General features: G+C 38.8%; 4 protein-coding genes across 4 annotated transcripts; 3 read left to right on the top strand and 1 right to left on the bottom strand.

The window, feature by feature from the left end:
* Window positions 1–426: 426 nt before the first annotated feature.
* Window positions 427–2,934, top strand: LOC140781364 (putative disease resistance protein RGA3). The gene has a single exon (XM_073127307.1). It carries the CDS (start codon window positions 427–429, stop codon window positions 2,932–2,934), a length of 2,508 nt encoding a protein of 835 aa, XP_072983408.1.
* Window positions 2,935–3,009: 75 nt separating this feature from the next.
* LOC140781363 (uncharacterized) lies at window positions 3,010–4,080 on the top strand. The gene has a single exon (XM_073127306.1). It carries the CDS (start codon window positions 3,010–3,012, stop codon window positions 4,078–4,080), a length of 1,071 nt encoding a protein of 356 aa, XP_072983407.1.
* A 3,227-nt stretch (window positions 4,081–7,307) lies between these two features.
* On the top strand, window positions 7,308–11,804 carry LOC140782008 (putative disease resistance protein RGA3). The gene has a single exon (XM_073128328.1). It carries the CDS (start codon window positions 7,434–7,436, stop codon window positions 11,553–11,555), a length of 4,122 nt encoding a protein of 1,373 aa, XP_072984429.1. The 5' UTR covers window positions 7,308–7,433; the 3' UTR covers window positions 11,556–11,804.
* Window positions 11,805–14,209: 2,405 nt separating this feature from the next.
* Window positions 14,210–18,711, bottom strand: LOC140782949 (putative disease resistance protein RGA3). The gene is made up of 2 exons (XM_073129860.1): window positions 14,873–18,711; window positions 14,210–14,642 (listed from the first exon to the last, which is right to left on the bottom strand). The coding sequence occupies exon 1, from the start codon at window positions 18,549–18,551 to the stop codon at window positions 14,913–14,915; it is 3,639 nt and encodes a 1,212-aa protein (XP_072985961.1). The 5' UTR covers window positions 18,552–18,711; the 3' UTR covers window positions 14,210–14,642; window positions 14,873–14,912.
* Window positions 18,712–21,448: the final 2,737 nt, after the last annotated feature.

Here is a 21,448-nt window from a genome sequence, read left to right as displayed (position 1 = left end):
TGTTATGCCATCTTCATATGCCTTGTTACTGTTAATCTAACATAGGCCCTATTGTTGTGCAAATATTAATGGGTTGACCTCGACGTAATAGTTTTCTATTATGCCATCAACAATTCAACATCTACGTGCTAGTGTTACTGCAACCCGAGATTTGCGTGAAAGGTATCGTATTAAATGCAAATTTCTTTCTTTTATTTTGTTTTGTTCAAGGGACGTGGTGTCCATGTGGCTAGGTCAAATGCTGTTGGATCATTTCGCAAACATTTCAGGATGGTTTTAATAATCGAATGATTTTAGTAATTATTGGGCCAAAGCTAGGGATCGAATTAAGATCGAGAAAGGTTTTTTTCTTAGACTTTGTCTTCCTGTCTGTTTGTTGTTGCTTCCTTCCTTCCTTCCCATCTGTGCTTGTGAGGAAGAAGAGATATGGAGCCACTAACAATTGCAGTAGCAATTGGAGGATTCATAATACCATTCCTCAACACATTGTTCCAAAAGGCCTTAACCCGCATTCTTGAGAAGTGGCCGGAATCTGATGCTGCCGTTGGCGATCTGAAGGGGATCGGGATGACGCTTTTGAAGATCCAAGCGACAGTCAGCCGGATCGAGGCGAGGGAGGTGCATCACCAAGGTCTCATGCTGTGGCTGAAGGAGCTCAAGGATGCCGCTTATGAAGCTGACGACTTACTTGATGAAGTTGCGACCGTGCTCCGGGGAACTCTGCAGGTAAGCAACTCGGCCACTACTATTTCGCTCGGTAGCACACTCAGCAATAGAATGAAGTTAATTAGAGAGAGGCTAAATAGCGTGGCCAATGTATTGGGGGACTTCAAACTAGGAGAGCAAGACCAAGATGATAAACTGAACCACCCTTCTATGATCCCCAAGAGCCAACTGACAAGTTCTTTCATAAATGAATCGAGGATAATCGGTAGGGATGAAGACAAAGAGAGGATCGTCCAATTGTTGGTCTCATACAATGAATGCGCGGACAGGACTAATGCTTTTGTTCTTCCAGTCGTGGGCACTGGGGGGATAGGGAAGACTGCGATTGTTCAGATGGTATACAATGATGAGAGGATTAAACACTATTTCAATCGAAGGATTTGGGTCTGTGTGTCAAATGTCTTCGATGCAAGAAGGATCACGAAAGAGATCATAGAAGCTGCACACCCCGGTAAACCTTGCAAGGAATCCAACTGGAACATGCTTCAGATGAACCTGCAAAAGAGATTACAGTTCAAAAGGTTTCTGCTTGTGTTGGATGATGTCTGGACCGAGGACCAACTGCAATGGGAAAAACTGCTGGCACCTTTTGTCGATAAGAGAGAAGGAAGTAAGATTGTGGTAACAACGCGAAGTACAAGTGTCGCCAAACTCCAGGGGATGATGTCCCCCTATATCTTAGGCGGTTTGTCAGATGATGATTCCTGGGCCTTGTTCGCTAAACGTGGACTCATGGGAGTGGCATCACAAAGTATCAAGAAGTTGGAAGCTCGAAATAAGGAGATAGTAGGAAAGTTGAATGGGTCACCTTTGGCAGCCAAGACACTTGCTCGGCTCTTGAATGATAGAAGACAAGAGAACAATTGGAAAAGAATCTTACGAACTGAAATATGGCAACTGCAACAAAATGAGGGTGATATAATGCCAATTCTAAAACGAACTTACAATCACCTGCCCTCACACCTGAAGCCGTGCTTTGCCTTTTGTTCACTATTTCCAAAAGGGCATCGATATGATAAGAGCGACCTGGTCGTGATGTGGATGGCACAAGGTTTCACTCATTCAGCATATGGCAAAGGAATGGAGGATACAGGGAACGAGTACTTTGATGACTTAATTTTCAGGGGAATCTTGAACCATGAAAGGGGCAAATATGTGATGCCGGCCTTGATGAATGATCTTGCGCGGTACATCTCTGCGGATGAATGTAGCAGAACAGAATCTGGTGGTTCCTGGCAGTCGTATGGAAATATCCGCCATCTATCGCTAGCCTGTACGGATAAAGATATGCAAGAGCTCATAAATTCTGGGAATTTGAAGGGATTGCGCACCCTGCTCTTGGACTTGCAAGATACTCCCTCGGACAATACCCTTGCCGAGTTGATCAAAAACATGCCATCCTTGCGAGTTTTGGATTTGAGGAAGAATAACATCACACAGTTGCCAAATTCTATTAAGAAGTTAAAACACCTCCGCTACCTAAATCTTTCTGATAATCCTATTAAGGAGTTGCCTGATTCTGTTTGTGAATTGCACAACCTTCAAACTCTAGTACTCATTGGATGCAAATTCCTTTCGGAGCTGCCAGGAAGTATTTACAAATTGAGTAACTTAAGAAATCTCAAGGCCCATAAATCATTGACATCAAAGATACTCAAAATTGGACGCTTGACTTGCCTCCAGGATCTAGATGAATTCAAAGTTCGCAGCAACAATACGGTTGAAGAGTTGAAGGGAATGATTGAGCTTCGAGGATGCCTTTCCATTCAAAATCTTGAGAATGTCAAATCTGGAGATGAGGCCAAGAAAGCCATGTTAAAGACTAAGAGTCACCTTCAAACCTTGGTGTTGGAATGGTCTACAGGTCATACTTCCATTGGCAGTGAAAGATATTTGGGCGTACTAAATAATCTAGAACCCCATTCAGACCTCGGAGAGTTGAAGATTTTACGTTATGGTGGAGAGCATTCTTCAGAATGGATGATGAGTCAGAAGCTCCTGCATTTAGAAGTACTTCACCTATGTGATTGTCCCAGATGGGAACTCCTCCCGACTCTTGGCGAACTGAGATCGCTCAGGACTCTGGAAGTAAGAGGAATGGGCGGCGTGAAAAAGGTAGATCTGAATTTCTATGGAAAGAATGCGATGGAGAAGTTTCCATCACTAAGGGAGCTGCATTTATCTGACATGCCCAAATGGGAAGACTGATCGGTAGTCAGCAGTAATCCATCATTTCCTCGGCTCACCAAGCTGGTTATTGAGAACTGCCCCAAGTTGACGAAAATGCCTCCCCATGTTATTAACTACCAGGGTGTCACCGTACAGAGTGAGGAAATCTCATTGCCAGAACCTTCATCTTCTTACTTCATCAAAATATCTACGTGCCCTGAGTTAACGAGAATCTATGAAGGATTTCTGCGACCGCAAGTCCTGAAAACTATTGTCACACTGACAATCACTGCTTGCTCCAAACTTTGTGAACCGTTGCCAAGGGAGTGTTTCCAGGACTTCACCTCTCTCAATACCTTGGTGCTTGAAGACTGCCCTAAGCTCAGGCTCGGATCGGAGAACAGGATACCTTCATCCCTGAAAGATCTCAAAATCATATCTTGTCCTTCTCTTCTGAATAAGCAAGTCTGCATGGCGCTGGAAAACAGAGACTCGCCCTTGTCCTTTAAAATATCAAATAACTATTGGGACTCTGCATCCTTCTCTTCAGAAGTTCTGCCACATCTGACTGCGTTCCATTCCCTGCAAATCCGATGTTGTGATGAGCTCTCGTCTAGTGTCGCGATGGAGTACGAGGGTAGACCTCAAGGTCTTCCAAGCTTGGATTTAAGTATCAGGGGAAACTTCTTGTTGAGCATATCGACATGGTTCAGAAGTCTCAAATCTCTATCAAGGTTAATAATCTCTGGTGGTTCCAATGTGAATTTTCTGTTAAGCGAAGCAATGAGAAACCTGTCAGGGCTGAGGAAACTCACTCTAACAGAGTGTAAACAGCTGCAATCATTGGGCTTAGCGTCACTCAGCTCCCTGGAAATCTTGACAATTGAAAAATGTCCCAAGCTCAAATCTTTTGCACCTGCAGAAGAACTTTCTGGCTTGCAGGATCTTGCGATACGCGACTGTACTAATCTCGTCTCCTTGCCTGCAGACTTGATCAGAATTCGTTCTCTCAAATCCTTATACATCAGTCGATGCACAAGCTTGAGGGCCCTTCCTGAGAAAGGTGTTCCTTCAACATTAGAGTCTTTGACCATCAAAGGATGTCCCCAGTTGCGAAACCGATGTCACAAAGGGGGAGCTGATCGGCCAAAGATATCTCATGTTACAAACATAACCTTAGAATAAACGCTCGAGCATTTTTCACTACTACCGTATAATAATCCACTTGTTGTGATCTAGCCATTTATTGTCAAGTAGATGTGTTACAGCACAACTTTGAAGTGATGCTATGCACATGTAACTATATGTAAAATGGTTCCTTTTCTCTCATTTGGAAGCTTGATTTATGAACTGTTGTTGAAGCTTTCAATGAAATGCAGTAAGTGCAGAGTTTTGTTACAAATGCTGCTCGATGAAACTGAAGCGCATAGCATAGATTCTATCTCGATGCAAACAATCTCAATCTCAAGCTAGAGATAAAATAAATAAATAAATAAATAAAAAGGGTTAAATATGTTCTATCTCGGTACAAACAATCTCAATCTCATAGATTCTATCTCGGTGCAAATAATCTCAATCTCAAGCTTGAGATTAATAAATAAATAAAAAGAGTTAAATATATTTTATCCTATTTTACTTATGTCTAAAATTATTTTATCTCTGTACTTAAAAAAAAAGTCTTAAATAAGTTTATTAACTTATAATCAAAATAAGATAATTATTATTTCGTCGCTCGTTCTTGGTAAAAAGGAGATTTGAGATAAGGGTATTTTAGTTTATAAATATAAAAAATTGAGAAAAAAAATAATAATTCACTTTAATCATAAGTATAAAGATTAAACTTTTTAGCACATGGAGTAAAGTAATTATAGGCATATATATATATATATAAAATAAAATATATTTTTAATTGACGAATTAATATGGTATAACGGCCTATTAAAACGTTTTAACCTAAAAATAAAAAAAGTTATTTGAATATAAAATATAAAAGTCATTGTTCTCTGACAACTTAAGTTTTTAGATTAATCAATAAGTTAACCGTTGTTGAAGATATTTTAACTTTGGATTGGTTAATTTGGGATGGAAGAACTCATAATCTTATAATTGATTGGATTAGAACTTTAATTGATCATATTTGCTTGTTATTCTCTGGAACAGTTTCTCTTTCTTTATCCATTTTGAACAGCGGAGAAGTTGCTTCTTTCTTTCTTCGCAGTTTACATGGAATTATGCTTCTTCTTCTTTATTCAATATGCTGTTCAAAGTTGGAGAAGAAATAGCCTTCGGAAATCAGGTACCTTTTTAAGCTTCGCATCAATCTTTTCGCCTTTGATACATCTCATAGCCCAGTGAAGAAGATGATGCCTTTCTATATTACTGTTAAAGACGATGACGTCCATCAAAAGGTTGTCTAATAGCAGCATAGATTATTATAGATCTTTTTGACGCCCATCAAAAGGATAACTCTTTCATGGTTTCTTGGGATTTTTTGACTTGTGGTTTGGTTAATTCCTCTGTCCTAAGCAAGAAAAATTGTAATCTTATGACTTGTTGGATAACGCTTATTTGCTTGCTTTTCTCTCTATCAGTTTCTTGACTTTTCCTCAAGATGATCGACTCATGACTTGTTAGAACTTGTTTCCGTTAGAGGGTCATAATATATCCTTCTACTTGGATCCATTTGTCCAGATTACTTCTTGGGTACTTTGAATCATGAAGCACTGGAAGTAGATGCCAAAGTGAGCAATGTTGTCAGTCTTCACGCAGCTGGACATTGGTACATTCCTGGATAGTATTGCAAACTTATGAATTGTCTATCGAAAAAGCATGTACAGCAGCATCCTTCGGAGTAGAAACAGAGCAATGTATGCATATGATCATCATTAAGTTCAATCTCTTTCAAACCAAAACGTGCACTCCAGCTTCTCCCAGAGCATTTTAACTAATGCTTTCTATGAGGTAATCTTTTGATGACTCACACTTGGGCAACCTCGTTGACACCTTATGTGTGCACCTATGAGAATGATAAATCTCCGAAATGAAGACTAGGGGTTGTGAGGCAAATCACAGTAACGTTTAGATGGTCCTAAATCTGATGTACTGCATATAGAGATGCTTTACATACAGCATCTCTAAGTATGAAAAATAATCTATTTTAATAAAATAAAATTTGAAATATAATTAGTCTAGTTAATCACTCACAAAGTTATAGAGTTACTTTAATATATATAGTTTTTTTGAAAAAAAAGTATGTTTTGTGTCAAGGCCATTCAAAATTAAAATAATAATAGACAATTTTTACTGGAAACTAACGCATATATATTATTGGCCTGGTTTGTTTTGAATTTAGGGCTCCAGTATGAATTAGTACAGGAACTTTCAGTAATTAAATAATTTTTTATTTTTTTATATCTAATTAAATTTATTTAAAAAAAAATAAAATTAAAAAATTAAACTAACTAATAGTTAAGATTAAAAAGTACTGGGGCCCACGCGGTGTCTCACATAAGAGAAATCTATTGGCTGGCCAAGTCGGGATCCTCAAGTAATCTCCACTTTGTCGCTCGCGGATTATTAAATCAAAACAATTAAAAAAATAATAAATTATATTTTAAAATAAAACAATTATTCTTGAAAATAATTTAAATTTTTTTTTTCTTTTGGTAGTTGTGATGTTTTAGGCCATCTATTAGAGTTGTTTGTTGCTAATTACCTTGTAATATTTCGCTGTTAATTGTACACCTAATAGTCATACAATATTATTATTAAAATATGAAACATGTTAGTTGAGCCTTGCTGTTGGCATTTTTGCCAACCCTAATTTTTTTAACATTATAAATAAAAGTCTTCTATTTTTATTATATATAATTAAAATATCTTTTTTGTTAAAAAAAATATGCTGTCCATTTCAAATGATATTTTTATATTTCGTAAATTACCTTGATCTCACCCTTATAATATGCCCTTTGAAATCAAATAATATGGTTTTAGAATTATTGATATTATAAGATTTAACTTTGTACTACAAATAAATAAATTAACTAATTATAACTTTTTAGCAAATAAAGAGTTTTATTTATAAATAATGATAGGAGAGAGTTATATTTATAATATAGTTAGAATGTTGGGTGTTTATTAAATAATTTTTATCTCTTAATCAAATTAAGAGGTATATAAGATATTTTAGATACGTGACTAGATTTTATAAGTCATTTTTTTTACTTATCTATATAACTATTTTCTTAATAATAAAAATATCAATTTCTACTTATTTATTATTATTTTTATTTTTTATACAAGATAGATAGTTAAAAGAGAGAAATAAAATATAACTAATTTAGTCTTATAATTACTTCTGACTGTAGGGGGGAGAAATTGAATACTTCTTATTTAATCATTCATTCATTTTTTGTCTTGTTTAAAGATAGAAGTTAGATGGAAGGTACCTTTCCGAGTTCTCTGACATCGAGATCGAGAGGGTTGACAAAATTATCTCGACCTGTTTGGATTTGGCCTCCGGTGTTCTCTACGAAGATATGGAAGCAGCAGCTTTGATGGATTTTGTCGCTCCATTAGCCGATGCGATCCTTCACAGGTTGCGTTCCAAGGAGGTGGAAGATTTGGCGTGGGATTTCGAGGTGGAGAAGGACATCGAGAAGATAAGAATCCTGATAACCCGTGTCAGATCTGCCGTCCGAGAAGCGGAGCAGAAGAAAAGTGCAAGCGAGGACAAAGTCGCTAGAATTTGGCTGAAAAAAGTTCGAGATGCTCTTTACGAGGCAGCGGACCTGCTTGATGAACTGGAAGAGCTAAACGCATCAAACAGAGCGCGTAGTAGCTCTTCCTCTGTTGCTATTTCACATCAGTCTCTCTTTAGAAATAGCATTCCTGGTAAATTTGAGGAGCTGTCTAAGAAGTTCCAAACGATTGAGGAAGATAAGCGTGGTGTTGGTATGCCTACCCAAAAAGGAGTAAGAACTGAGTTCACCCCCAAGCCTTGCTCCTTCCTGGGTAGAGATCACGATGTCGAATATATGCTGAGCAACCTGCTGGATAAAAGTAGCGAACACGCCCAGGAGAAGCTTTTGATTGTAGGACGTGAGGGGTTAGGGAAGACTACTCTGGCGAACTATGTCTATGATAATCAAAAAGTTCAAGATCATTTTGACCTGAGGATGTGGGTATCTGTGTGTGCTAGTTTGGTCGAAAACAGCAATATTAGTGATGGCATCATTAAGTCGGTCTCTTGTCGGGAACACTCAAAACTTGCAAATCTGAAACTAGCTGAAGTAAACCTCCAGGAGACACTCAAAGGCAAAAGGTTCTTGCTGGTTCTGGATGATGTTTGGCATGAGCACTCCAACGTGTGGGAACAATTCTTCTGCAATTTGCTGGTCGGTGAAAGGGGAAGTAAGTTACTCATTACCACTAGGAACTCTAATGCTGCAGAGGCGATAGGTGTGATGCAAAGGTATGTTCATGATCTTGATCCTTTGTGGTCTGTCGATTCTTGGCGCTTATTCAAAGAGTATGTTGATGGAAACCGTATATTTGTCAACAAAAAACTTAAATCTGTGGGTTGGGAAATAGTTACGTTGCTTAGTGGTGTTCCCGGAGCAATTCAAACAATTGCTAGTCTTCTAAGCCAGCAATTGGATGTTGAGTTCTGGAAGGAAATCCTAGAAACATGCCAAGCACAAACGGGTGGGAATAATGATATCACTGGACTTGTAATGGCAATTACATATCAGCACCTGCCTCCTGATGTCAAACAATGCCTAGTCTACTGTTCTTTGTTCCCTAGAGGCTATAAGCTTGAAAAGCCAAACATAGTCCATGCATGGGTTGCAGGGGGCTTCATACTTCCTCATGAAGGGAGATCAGTCGACCATATAGCAAACCAATATTTCGATACTCTACTGTCCATGTCTTTTTTCCATTGTTTTGCGGATAAATACATCCTGAATGACTCTGTACATGAACTGGCACCACGAATAGTTGTGAGTTCCTGTTCAAGAGTTGATTGGTTATCAGAAATCCCCATCTCAACCAACCATCTATCCCTGTTTCCTGATAATCTGTGGCCTTCGGAATTGGAGGACCTGTGCAGATTCCGATGCTTGCGATCACTCGTATTCTTGCATCGAAACAAGTCTACTTTTGATCGTCTTACTGAAGAATTGTTGCCAGCATTGAAATCCTTGCGAGTGATCGACTTGAGTCACACTGATCTCAAAGGGCTACCCAGTTCTGTTGGTGAGCTAACGCATCTCCGGCTTCTGAATCTCTCATACACTAATATTCAGAGTCTGCCTGAGACACTGAGCCATCTACACAAACTTCAGGTGCTGGATCTAGTAGGATGTCACATGCTTTTTGCTTTGCCGGCAGGGGTGAACAGGATGACTAGCCTGAGGCATCTCAAAGCAAGTCCTTACTTGGTTTCTACAATAGATGGAATCGGGAATCTGGCATCCCTTCAGAGCTTGGAAGAATTCAAGGTGTACAAAAGGGAAGGGCACAGGATAGTGGAACTGAAGGAAATGAACAAGCTTCAAGGCGGGCTTTGCATTCGAGATCTTGAAAATGTCAGCAGTGAGAAAGAGGCAAACGAAGCTCAACTGAGCCATAAGGTCTATCTTGAAATGTTAGAATTGCGGTGGAGTGAAGATCGTCATGCTGATACCACAAACGAGCCACTTGATCATGGGAAAATACTTGAAGGCCTCAGGCCGCCACCGAGCTTGAAGATGATCAGTATAAAAGGCTATAGCGGAAGCAAATCTCCCGCTTGGATGGGAAGCGGATCAAACTTCTCTAAATTGGAAACTGTTAGCCTTAAGAACTGCAGAAGATGGGATATCCTCCCGCCTCTCTGGGAAGCACCATGCCTTAAGTTCTTGGAGATCTATGGGCTGAAAAGAATGAGAAAGCTGAGTGATAGCCGAGATCATGAAGCTACATGGTTTCCATCTCTGGTAGAGCTGCGGCTACACGGCTTGTTTGAATGGGAGGAATGGTTTGGTGCCGAAGGCGGCTTCCCGTGTCTCCGTGTGCTGGAAATCATGGACTGCCCAAGGCTGAGGATTCTTCCTCAACTTCCATCGGCATTGAAAGAGCTGAGAATAGAGAGAGTGGGACTGACCACTCTTCAAGAAAGGAGGGATCCTAGCGACGCATTGGTGTGGCCGCGGCCCCTCTCTTCTATCTACATCTCTGATTGCGATCACTTGCAGTCTCTCGACATTAGAAGCTTCAAGAGCCTTACTCTTCGCAAATGCAAGGAGCTCAAAAAATTTCCAATATGGCGGCTTCACAATCTAGCCACTGTGGAATCTTTGATAGTAGAAGATTGTCCAAAACTGGTCGATCTAGATGCTGTTTCTCTGATGAAGGCATCGGCCAGCTCTGAATTTTGTAATAAAGGATTTATAGCCACTATGTCGTTCTGCACTGCATACCTCCAGGAGACATCGAGGACAGCCATCCATCTTTTAGTCAATACGTTGTTCTCGCATGACAGTGTACTGCATCTTGACAGCTGGCGAATGCATTTACCAGAGCATAAAATACCCAGAAAAGATGCTCTATTAGTACCTACTGCCTGTATGTTGCTCTACATCAACTTCCTCCATACTTATCCTGCAGAGCGGACAACTACTTTCAGTCTACTTATATCCTGTATGCTGTTCCTGTTCCTCCTTGGCCTCATGATTTATGTAGCGTGCGAACCTACTTTGCATCTTCACAGCTCGCGAATGCCTTCACCACCAGATCATGACAGTAGACTGCCGTCATCGATCAGAAATCTGGAAATAAGAGGAAGCCCTGGCGTCGTGAGGAAATGGCTCTTCGTCAACCTTCAAGCTCGTAAATCGCTTTCCTTTGTCATTATTAAGGACTACCCGGACATCGCATCCTTCAAGAAAGAAGCACTCCATCAATTGACAGCTCTTGCGGAGATGAGCATCTGCTACACCAATAGTAACCTCCTATCCTCTACATCTGCAGATGCCCAATGTTCCGGAGCAGCCATCTCCCTCAATTACGCAAGTTATAAAGCTTCAGACGGAGATCATTTTGCTTCGAGAATGGATGTGACCATCAGGGGGCAAGTAACGCAAGGTTCGATTTACAGGTCCATAGCCCAGATCCTAGAATGTATCAAATCTCTCAAGCATCTGGAAATAAGTGGCTGCCCAGACATGACATCACTTCCTGGTGATGAGCTGGTGAAATACCTGACAGTTCTTGAAAGCTTGACAGTTTCTAGCTGCTTCAGTCTTCGCTCATTTAATGTTCAAGCTCTTGCATTCACCCTCAAGAGCCTAGCGATCAAGAACTGCCCCAATCTCACATCCTTTACTGTGGAGCAAGAAGGCAAAGTTGGCGGTAGACCCTTTTCGGTACAAAATTTAGTCCTGCATGGCTGCACTAGTCTGCATGTCCTGCCGTCCAACATGAGGAGGCTCGAGTTCCTGGAAGTACTGCGTATAGAGAATTGCCCTCAGTTGCGTTGCTTGCCACAAAAAGGCCTTCCCATCTCCTTGAGAGAATTAGTGATCCAACAATCTCCCATGCTCACGAGTCGTTGCCAAAGAGAGAGTGGTCTGGACTGGCACAAGATAGCTTACATCCCAAACATATATATTGATTGATCAATAGTGTTATAGTGCGTTTAATATGGTTGTAGATTTAGTGTATAAAGGAAATTGCATCTGATCTGCCACTAATGTAGTCATTGCCATACCTACTCATAATAGTTGGTACACTAATTTTAAACATGATTCTGTTTTATATACATTCCTTGTATGGAATAGGAACTTTACTTTATCTCTTTCTATAAATTGTAATCTATAAATACTGTTATATGATCAATGGAAATGATAGAGTGAAATCTTATTCAAGATGTGAGTGCATACTTCCTCCTTATCGTGTGGGTAGAGTTGTTTCTAGTTTGCTGTGGAGTGTAGTTTTTCTGGAACAGCTAGCTTGTTTGTGTGCCTTCATCCATGCAGGGCTGTGTTTAATTGGTTTCATAATGAAACTGAGAGTCTGAGACTGTTGGTTTTGCTATATATATAAACGCATGATCTGTTGAAAGGTTATGGTATGAAAGCAAACTTAATTATAATCACTAATTGTCATGTTTTTGCTAATTTAATTACTTTTTGTCATTGGCCTGTTCGTGGAGTTTTTATTTTTTTTCTGTCTTGCCAGCGAGCTTCCTTTGTTCACTGAATATTGTGTATCATTATTTTTCTTAATTTGTCAAAGTTCTCCATGGCAATATTGAAAAACATGCCCTACTTTATCATTTTTTGCTAAAACAAATCCGTATCTTTTGCCATAAATATTTTTTCTTTAAAGTCAACTTAATTGAAAAAATAGGACTATTTCATTTTATTTAAAAAATATTTTTAAATTTTAAAGTCATCCTTCTCGTCTTATTTTGTATAAAAAGAGTAAGATGATGAGGATAACTATTAAATTATTAATTTATATAAAATAAAATATTCTTGTTCAGTTAGAGCTACGGAGGCGGAGAAATGGAGATAGACATACTCATCGAGCGGGCTGAGCCGGATTTGGGCTGGGCTAAAATATTTGTTCACGATCCGACCCACCAATCATTCGGGCTGGGCTAGAATATTTTAGCCTGTTACCGCCCACTAGCCCATTAGATATTGGGATTGGGTTAGATATAACGGGTTAAATATAAAAAATATTATATCTTATTAGGTCGAGTTTAATAGACTTATACGGAGATTTTTAGTTATTTGAATATACTTATATATTGATATATAGTTTACTAAATATCTAATATTAAACTAAAAAAATTATAGAAATATACAGACATTATGGATTGGACCATAGATGAGAGTAGTGGATCGGGCTTTTGGATCGAGCAGCGCAAGCAAAAGGCTTAGCCCATGCCGCCCACTACTATCTCAGGCTTGGGTTGATTAGCCCGATTAAAATTAGGTGGGTTGGGGCGTGATTTAGACAGATCGAGATTAATGATTATGTCTAAATGAACTTAGAGCTACCTGACTTCCTTTTTTATTTATGAGAAAAGAGTCATTTCTTATGAAAATTTTCTCACTCCTAGCAAATGCCAATCCTTCTCACTACTAGCAAATGCCAATCCAAACACTCACATAGAGAATATTTCCTTTCTCTGGATTTTCTAAGGAGAGCCAAATTATTACCAATTTCTATGGAAATTTTGGCTGGAGGCACGATTTTTTTTAGAGAAATTTATATTTAACGCCCTGTCTTTTAATCTATTTATAGTTTACACTTTTTATTTCTATGATTTGTAAATTAAGTCCCACGTTTTATCAAACATGTTAAATCTGTTAATTAAATTTAATTAAACTCTTAGATTAAATTAATTATACTAAGAAGATTATAAAAATACTCTCATCTAAGTTATACCTATGATTGCCAAAATAATTGAGAGTAAATATATTGATGCTTGGTATGCAATATTAGACTCGATATAAGCTTGATATGCTGAATAGCCTTCAAATAAATTTTGAGTTGAGCTTGATGAGGAGAACAATAATAATATATAATATGAATCTTGAGATTAAATATCTAAAGGCTAATAATATATATATAATTCATAATATGTTCAGAGACCCATCAGGAAAATAAAACTAAAAAATAAATCAAACCATATATGTTTTAGGAATAAAACCTAACCCACAATCACATTACAAATAGAGCGAGTGGGAGCGCTTGCCAGTATACCAGCTTTCATCTTCTGGAAATAAAGGAGTGGTCTGTGTGAATGGTTGTGCAGTAAACGGTTTATAGCTTCACTATTATTTCTCTTTTGTTTTGATTTGTTCTGTTTTACAAATAAATAAAATAAAATCTTAAAGCTTTTTGGTAGACCATTATAAAGATGTCTCCTTTTATTAAGCTTTCGATGGAGCCCCCCTTTAAGCTCACATTTATTCCTGCTCATATAGACTGGAAAGAATCATTGCGATCAGTACCAGAACTACTCTCTTAATTTCCTGCTCTTATTAGTATTTCCACACAGCATTTAGTAGTTGGTATGAGATGCTCACTCCAAAATGAGGAATCTATGCAACCCTACTTAGTCAATGCGAAAAACTGTGCTGAATAAGATAAAAAATTGTGTAGTTAATATGAGAACGCAGTAGAGGAGGGTACGAATATGTGTGCTTCAGTTTCTACTTATCCAAGCAGCATCTGCAATAACTGCATGTTAAAGTAGTTTGTGATGTTAAATCAAATAATGTTTAAAGATCTAAATAATATTAAATAGACAAGATTAAACGGATAAATAATAACTAATTTAATTGACTTTAAGGAAAATTAAAGTCTCAAGCTTCAGTAATTACTAATTACCTAAAGCAACTGACACTAAGTGGATCAATTCTTTTGCCACAAACTATAGAAAAGATAATTGAAAGAGGTAAAAGGGATTTGAAAGAAAAGATACTAAAAGTGAGACGAAATCTACTCCAAAAGCTCCTCCTCGGATTCTGTGCAAGTCTTTCACCTCTTCTTTCTTATTTTTCGCGATGATGCATGCAACACTTAGATATTAAGATATGAAAGTGGGGTATATATACCTTCTCCGAAAGTAGCCTCCAAGTCAGCCCAGCCCAAATACGTCGAGGTGTTTGAACTTAATGATGTTCACACCCTGGAACATATCAGACAGGAACACCGAGCCGATCGACGACAGTGCCAAAGAATTCCTTAAGGAGCAAATCACATTACAATTAGATTAATTGATTAGAGCAAAACTTAATGATTATTATGTGTGCTTGACTTTTTAAGGTAACTTTTCATCTTTTCTATGCTTTAAAAGTAATGACAATCTTTTGAGCTCTCCGATAGTTAGAAAAAGAAGAGTTATGTATTTTATTATATAGTAAAAGTCTTTTTTTTTCTACCAAATGAAAAGCAAGTAGAGTTGACCTCTCACCTTGTGCTAGTAAATTGGTAGAACAATATCTTCTGCTGAATTATGCACGGCGCCTTATGCTTATCCTAGAAGCAAGACCCGAAGGGAAGACTTTCAAGCGTGGACAATCACTGATTCGTACGCTGATAGAAGGGATGGTCTCCAAGTCTGCCGGCAATGACCGGAGATTGACGCAGTCTTGTATATCAAGCTTCTGCAAGCAAGAAAGCTGAGCCACTGCTTCTCTTCCATCTGAAAAGGAGTCGAGCTCTGGGCAAGACCAGATCTTCAAATTCTTAACACTGCGGAGTTCTTGCAGATAATGTGTGAAGGGAAAGCTGTTGTCGATTTCAAGATCAGTGAGCGAAGACGACGATAAGCCATCGGTCGAGGACAAATCAAGGAAGGGACAATCTTTAATCACCAATTTTTCCAGAGACTTTAGTGGCTGCAAGCTTAATGAATCCAGCCTCCGACACTCGATTAAAACAAGCTCCTTCAGCATTGATAGGTTTTCCAGCACATCAATTGACAGAAACTCCACATCTAAACCACCGTAGATAGTTAGCGTTGATAGAGAGGCGAGTTTCGGCAACCATTCTGATATGACAGCGTTATTGTGGGTTGACGGGTAGTTTGTCCCGTTTCTCATGGCCAAACATAGAATGAAGCCCTGCTGTTGAGGGATACTCTGGTACTTGATCGAGATGACACACGAGGGATCAAAGGGAGGGAGCTCATCACAATACTCAATTCGCAGTAGATGGCACACGGTCAGCTGTTGCAGAACCTCCGCAGAGAAGATTTCTAGGTCATCATAGCCATTGCTTATTGTGAAGGAGAAGGGCGAGCGTGATTGTTGCACCGCCTTGCAGAGTGGCTCGTTCAGCAGAGATGGGCAGGATATGATTTCGAGTACTTCCAGAGACGGCGGTATACTGCTGCTCTCTGACGTTAACCTGAGCTGCCGACAGTCCTTAAGTACCAAGGTTTTGAGAGAGGTGAAGTCTTGGAAGCACTCCTTGGGCAAGGCACCACCAGCATTGTTAAGTGCTGTCAGTCCTACTCGTTCCAAGGTTATTTCTCTCAGTGTAGATGGTAGGGAAGGCATTTCATTCAAATTGGAGCAGTTCTTCATAACCAGCTTGGCGAGGCAGGGGAATGATCTCGTGCTCCCTCCTGCTGACCAGACCTCCAACTCGGGCATGTCAGATAAATGCAGCTCCTTCAGTGATGGGAAATTCTCTTTCTCGCTGTCTTCATAGGCATCTTGGTCTATCCTCTTCACACCTTGCATCCTTCTTATCTCCAGCGTCTCGAGGAAGCGCAGTTTCCCAAGATTTTGTAGGGATTTCAATTTGGGACAATTGCATAGACGAACTACTACAATACGTGAGGGCATTGCATTCACCATCCATCCTGGAGAAGAAACACCGCCGTAACATGTAATGCTCAACTCCCTGAGGTCTTGATGCGGTTTGAGTTGTGTCAGCACCTCCAGATCTTGACGGCTTTCTCTTAAGGTAGGATTCCTTTGAGACCATTCGAACGCCAGGCTCTCAAGGTGACTCTTACTAGCTAGCATGGCTTGACTGGCCTCTGCTCCATCTTTGACAATCTCAAGATTTTGAATGGAAAGACGTCCTCGAAGCTCATTCATTCCCTTCAACTCCTCGATCTTATGGCTTTGGCTGATCTTAAATTCTTCTAATTCTTGGAGGGAAGCCATGCTCCCAATTTTGCATATTTTTGATTTCAATGATTTATCTGCCTTGAGATGTCTTAAGTAACTCAATTTGCAAATACTCTCTGGCAGCTCCAAAAGATACTCGCATCCGAGCAGTAACAGAGTTTGAAGGTTGTGCAGTTCACACACAGAACCGGGCAACTCCTTTATAGGATTATATGAAAGGTTTAGGTAGCGCAGATGTTTTGAGTGGTTAAAAGAGTCTGGCAGCTCTTGGATGTTACTCTGCCTCAGATCCAAAACTCGCAAGGAATGCAAGTTTTCGATCAACCCGCCAAGGATATTGTCCAAGCGAGTACTTTTCACATCGAAGATCATCAGGGTGCGCAAGCCTTTCAGAGTCCCAGAATTGATGAGCTCTCGCATATTTGGATTCCTACAACCCAGCGATAGATGGCGAATAGCTCCACAGAACTCCCACGAACCACCAGATTCTATTCTGCTACATTCATCCACCGATATGTACCGTGCAAGATCATTCAGCAAGTCAGGCATCACATATTTTTCTTCTTCATGATTTAAGATTCCCCTGCAAAGTAAGTCATGAAAATACTCATTCCCTGTATCTTCCATGCTTTTACCGTCGTTTGAATGAATGAAACCTTGTGACATCCAGATTCTGACAAGGTCGCTCTGATCAAATTGATAACCTTTTGGAAATATAGAACAGAAGGCGAAGCACTGCTTCAAATGTGAGGGTAGACGATTATAAGTTCGTCTTAGAGTTGGCATTATATCGCCGTCATTTTGTTGCAGCTGCCATATTTCAATTTGTGACATACTTTTCCGATTGTTTTCTACTGATGTTGAAGTAAAGAGCCGAGCAAGTGTCCTGACTGCCAAAGGTGAACCATGCGCCTTCTGAACTGTTTCCTCGTATAAATCTTTCAATTTCTGGGGGCTTTCTGGCAGCAATTCCATAAGTGCGTGATCCTCAAACAAGGACCAGGAATCCTTATGTGACAAGCCCTTCAAGAAATACCGGGGCATCATTCCCTTGAGCTTGGCGACGCCTGTGTCTCGCGTTGTCACTACAATCTTACTTCCTTCTCTCATATCAACAAATGGTGCTAGCAGTTTCTTCCATTGCTGTCGGTCATCGATCCACACATCATCTAATACGATCAAGAACCTGTTCGGCTGTAATCTCTCCTGTAGGTTCATCTGCAGCATGTTCAAATTGGAAGTCGTCACGGATGGCTTACCAGTGTTAGTAGCTTCGACAATCTCCTTTGTGATACTTCTTGCATCAAATACATTAGACACACAGATCCAAATCCTTAGATGGAAATACTGTTTAATCCTCTTGTCATTGTATACCAGCTGAACAAGTGCAGTCTTCCCAATCCCCCCTATGCCTACTACTGGAAGAACAAAACCATTTTTTCCCGGACACTTATCATATGAGGTCAACAAATCGATAATTCTTTCCTTATCTTTGTCTCTACCAATTACCCTCGATTCTTCTATAAAAGAACTCGTCAGTTGGTTCTTCGAGACCATCCAAGGGTAGTCCAGTTTATCATCTAGCTCTCCTAGTTTAAAGTCCCCCCATTCCTTGGCCACGCGATCTAGCGTGTTTCTAATATATTTGATTCTATCGGCAAGAATTTTATCAACGGAAACAGTACTGGGGTCGGCCGTGGTGCTCACCTGCAGAGTTCTCCGGACCACCGTCATAACTTCATCAAGTAGGTCGTCAGCTTCATAAGCTGCATCCTTGAGCTCCCTCAGCCACAGGAGGACACCCTGATCTGGCACCTGCCTCCCTTCCATCTGGCTGACCGCCGCTTGGATCTTCAGAACTGTCGTCCCGATCCCTTTCAGATCGCCGACGACAACATGAGATTCCAGCCACTTATCCATATTGTGGTTGAAGGCTTTCTGAAACAGTGTATTGAGGAATGGTATTACGAATCCTCCAATTGCTGCTGCAATTGCTAGTGGCTCCATCTCTCTAGATCTTCGTTCTCCCTCACAATCACAGATGCAAAGGAAGCAAACAACAAAGAAACTTGGAACTCTATTCCACAATCTCCCGCTGGCTCTCACCCGAGTTTTTGACTCCTAATAGTATTACTTATTTAGTGCAATTATTTTAAACCATCCACTCGATGATAGAAATGATCTCTCACAGCACATAATATTATTAATGATGACTAGTTCTGGGGTCAACGAGGAATACTCCTCCTGGTTTCTACGCAGTTTGGCGAAGCATATGAATCCAACTTGCTCCTGTTCCATATGATATGCAGTTATGCTATCTAGCTACACATCTTTACTTTGAGCATTCCAATACTAAAAATTAAATATTAAGAGTTGTGCCGAATCCGAACCGCTTGCAAACATTATATATATTTCACCGAAATCCAAAAAATTAAGAAAATTAAATTTATTCCAGTGGAAAAAATAAAAAGAGTAAATTTTGCAATAGTATTTGAATGCTTATCATAGAGTTTCTAAAAGTCTGTTAATGAGCCAAATTGGATGACCTCCCGGGAAAACTACAAGTCCACTTTGACCAGTCACGCGCTCACTCTCTCTTTTCCTATGTATTTAGAGAGAGTTATATTATTAGATAGGGGGTTTTGCGGCTTGAGAGTGCTATCTCCATCTTGCATTTCTTATTCTATAGCATATTTTTTTTAAAGCCTCGTTTATTTTAAGAATAATTTTAAAATAGGTATTTATTTTTATAATGGGGTTTTTTTTTTTAGGAATCGATATTCTTATGTTGACATGTATTATAGAATAATGATATAATAATTATCTTTGTTGTAATATGAACCGAAAGAAAAATTAAGAAAAAATATTTTAATTTTTATAGAATTATTATAAATACTATTTAATTTGATATAAAATAAATTGATAAAATAAATATTAATAGTAAATTAGTAATTAAGTTAATGTGTGATAGATAATATAATTTTAATGAATAATATTTATATTTTAGAATGAGATTATTATGATATTAATTATTATTTAGAATAAATAGTTATATTTTAGAATAAAAAAAAATTTATTCCTAAAGTGAGTATATGATTAATTGTCTTTGTCCATTGATATATCATATATACTACAAGCTACCACATGGGATGTGATTTAAATTTTTTTCTTATTTAAAATATGAAACTTATATATATATATATATATATATGTGTGTGTGTGTGTGTGTAAATCCTATTTCTTTGCTCTACTAAAATGTCTCTGACATAAGAGTGAGGGAGAATTATTGTTAGAATATGATATAAAAGTTATATTTTTTTAATAATTTAAATTTTTAGAGTAGTTAATGAGTTGCTTGTGGATCATTATATCTAAATTTAATAATTATGAGATGAGAATCTAGATAAGAATAATCTTTTATCTCAAGCTAAGATGAAAAAAAAAAACAAGCACAAGCTTGGCCGATTCAATAACAGCATAAGATTATAACTATGTTAAGGAAAACTCAAAAAGGGGGAAGTTGTTTGAATACTCTTCTAACAGGAACCAATGGTTTAGTTTAAAAGCAATAATTTACATTCATGACATAAAAAAAATAGTGTGTGTAAATTAGAAATAGACGAAAAGATCGGTGTTAAATTGGGTATATAGACTTGCTTTAGCATTCATGTTAGAGGATCAGAGTACATTTGTAACACCCCAAATAAAAAAATAAAAAAAAAATCCCGTGACGCACGCGTCACAGGCACCTGCCACCCTACCCCAGCGTCCTCCCGTCTTCCTTCTTCCCTTTCCCTTACCGTGCACGCCACCTTTCCCACCTCCTCTGTCTCCTTCTTCCCTCTCACCGCAGCCCTCCCACCTTCAGCCTCTCATCTTCTCCTCTACCTCACCTCTCTCCCTCTCTCGCGAATTGCCGGAGCCGGAGGCGACGAAGTACAGTTGCAGCATGTGACTTGCTTTAGCATGTACATTGCTCTACTTGGATCCAGTGATCCAGACTACTCCTTGGATCGCCCTCTTCTCAGTACAAAAGAAATAACTTTAATCTGATGCACCAAATAGATTACTTCTATTATGTTTCGGATTTGCTGTTGGGGAAATTTTGACGCTCTTGTTGATTGGTTAATTCAGATTTTCCGACTTATGATTATAATTTTATGATTGATTGGTTAAGATCTTCAGATGATAATATTTGCTTGCTGCCGAGAAGTTTCTCCAATCCTTCCTTTCTTCTCAGTTTACATACAATTATGCTGCTGCTTCTCCTCCTTCTTCTTTATTTCAATATGCTGTTCAAAGTTAGAGAAGAAATAGCCTTCGGAAATCAGGTACCTTTTAAGCTTCGCATCAATCTTTTCGCCTTTGAAACATCTCATAGCCCAGTGAAGAAGATGATGCCTTTCTATATTACTGTTAAAGACGATGACGTCCATCAAAAGGTTGACTAATAGTAACATATATTATTATAATAAATCCTGGATAATTATATACTGCATGTTTCTAGTTGAGAAAATTGGAAGAAATAATCTACAACTATGTCAGGCCACAACACAACAGATTCAGGACCAAGTCCCATCAACTAAAAGGAGAATCCAACATCATTTCCGACACTCACGGATGTCCGAACAAATAAAACAAAATCCAGAATCTCCATTGCAAATGCTACTATCTCCACAGTAATTCCATCAGGTAAAAACCTAGAAGGATTAATAAAATATTATTTTAGTAGTTTATTATGGTTCCATCTCACCTTTTCTCCTAAATAGTTCAAATGATTGACTTATGCGTCAAATCATTGCATATTCTTAGGTTATGTCAAACCCCAATTAAATTCTCGTCCATTTCATCGTGGAAATTTCCATTCGGAAGTCCTCTCAATATTCCAAGCACGTTTATTAAAA

This window comes from Typha latifolia, chromosome 2, assembly GCF_019914945.1.
Source record: "Typha latifolia isolate L0001 chromosome 2, TyphaL0001v2, whole genome shotgun sequence".
Lineage (NCBI taxonomy): Eukaryota > Viridiplantae > Streptophyta > Magnoliopsida > Poales > Typhaceae > Typha > Typha latifolia.
This window is presented reverse-complemented; position numbering and strand designations above follow the sequence as displayed.

Bases quoted from the DNA above. Each gene is read 5' to 3' on its own strand.
- LOC140781363 (XM_073127306.1), top strand. From the start codon at position 3,010: ATGCCTCCCCATGTTATTAACTACCAGGGTGTCACCGTACAGAGTGAG.
- LOC140782008 (XM_073128328.1), top strand. From the start codon at position 7,434: ATGGAAGCAGCAGCTTTGATGGATTTTGTCGCTCCATTAGCCGATGCG.
- LOC140782949 (XM_073129860.1), bottom strand. From the start codon at position 18,551: ATGGAGCCACTAGCAATTGCAGCAGCAATTGGAGGATTCGTAATACCA.
- LOC140781364 (XM_073127307.1), top strand. From the start codon at position 427: ATGGAGCCACTAACAATTGCAGTAGCAATTGGAGGATTCATAATACCA.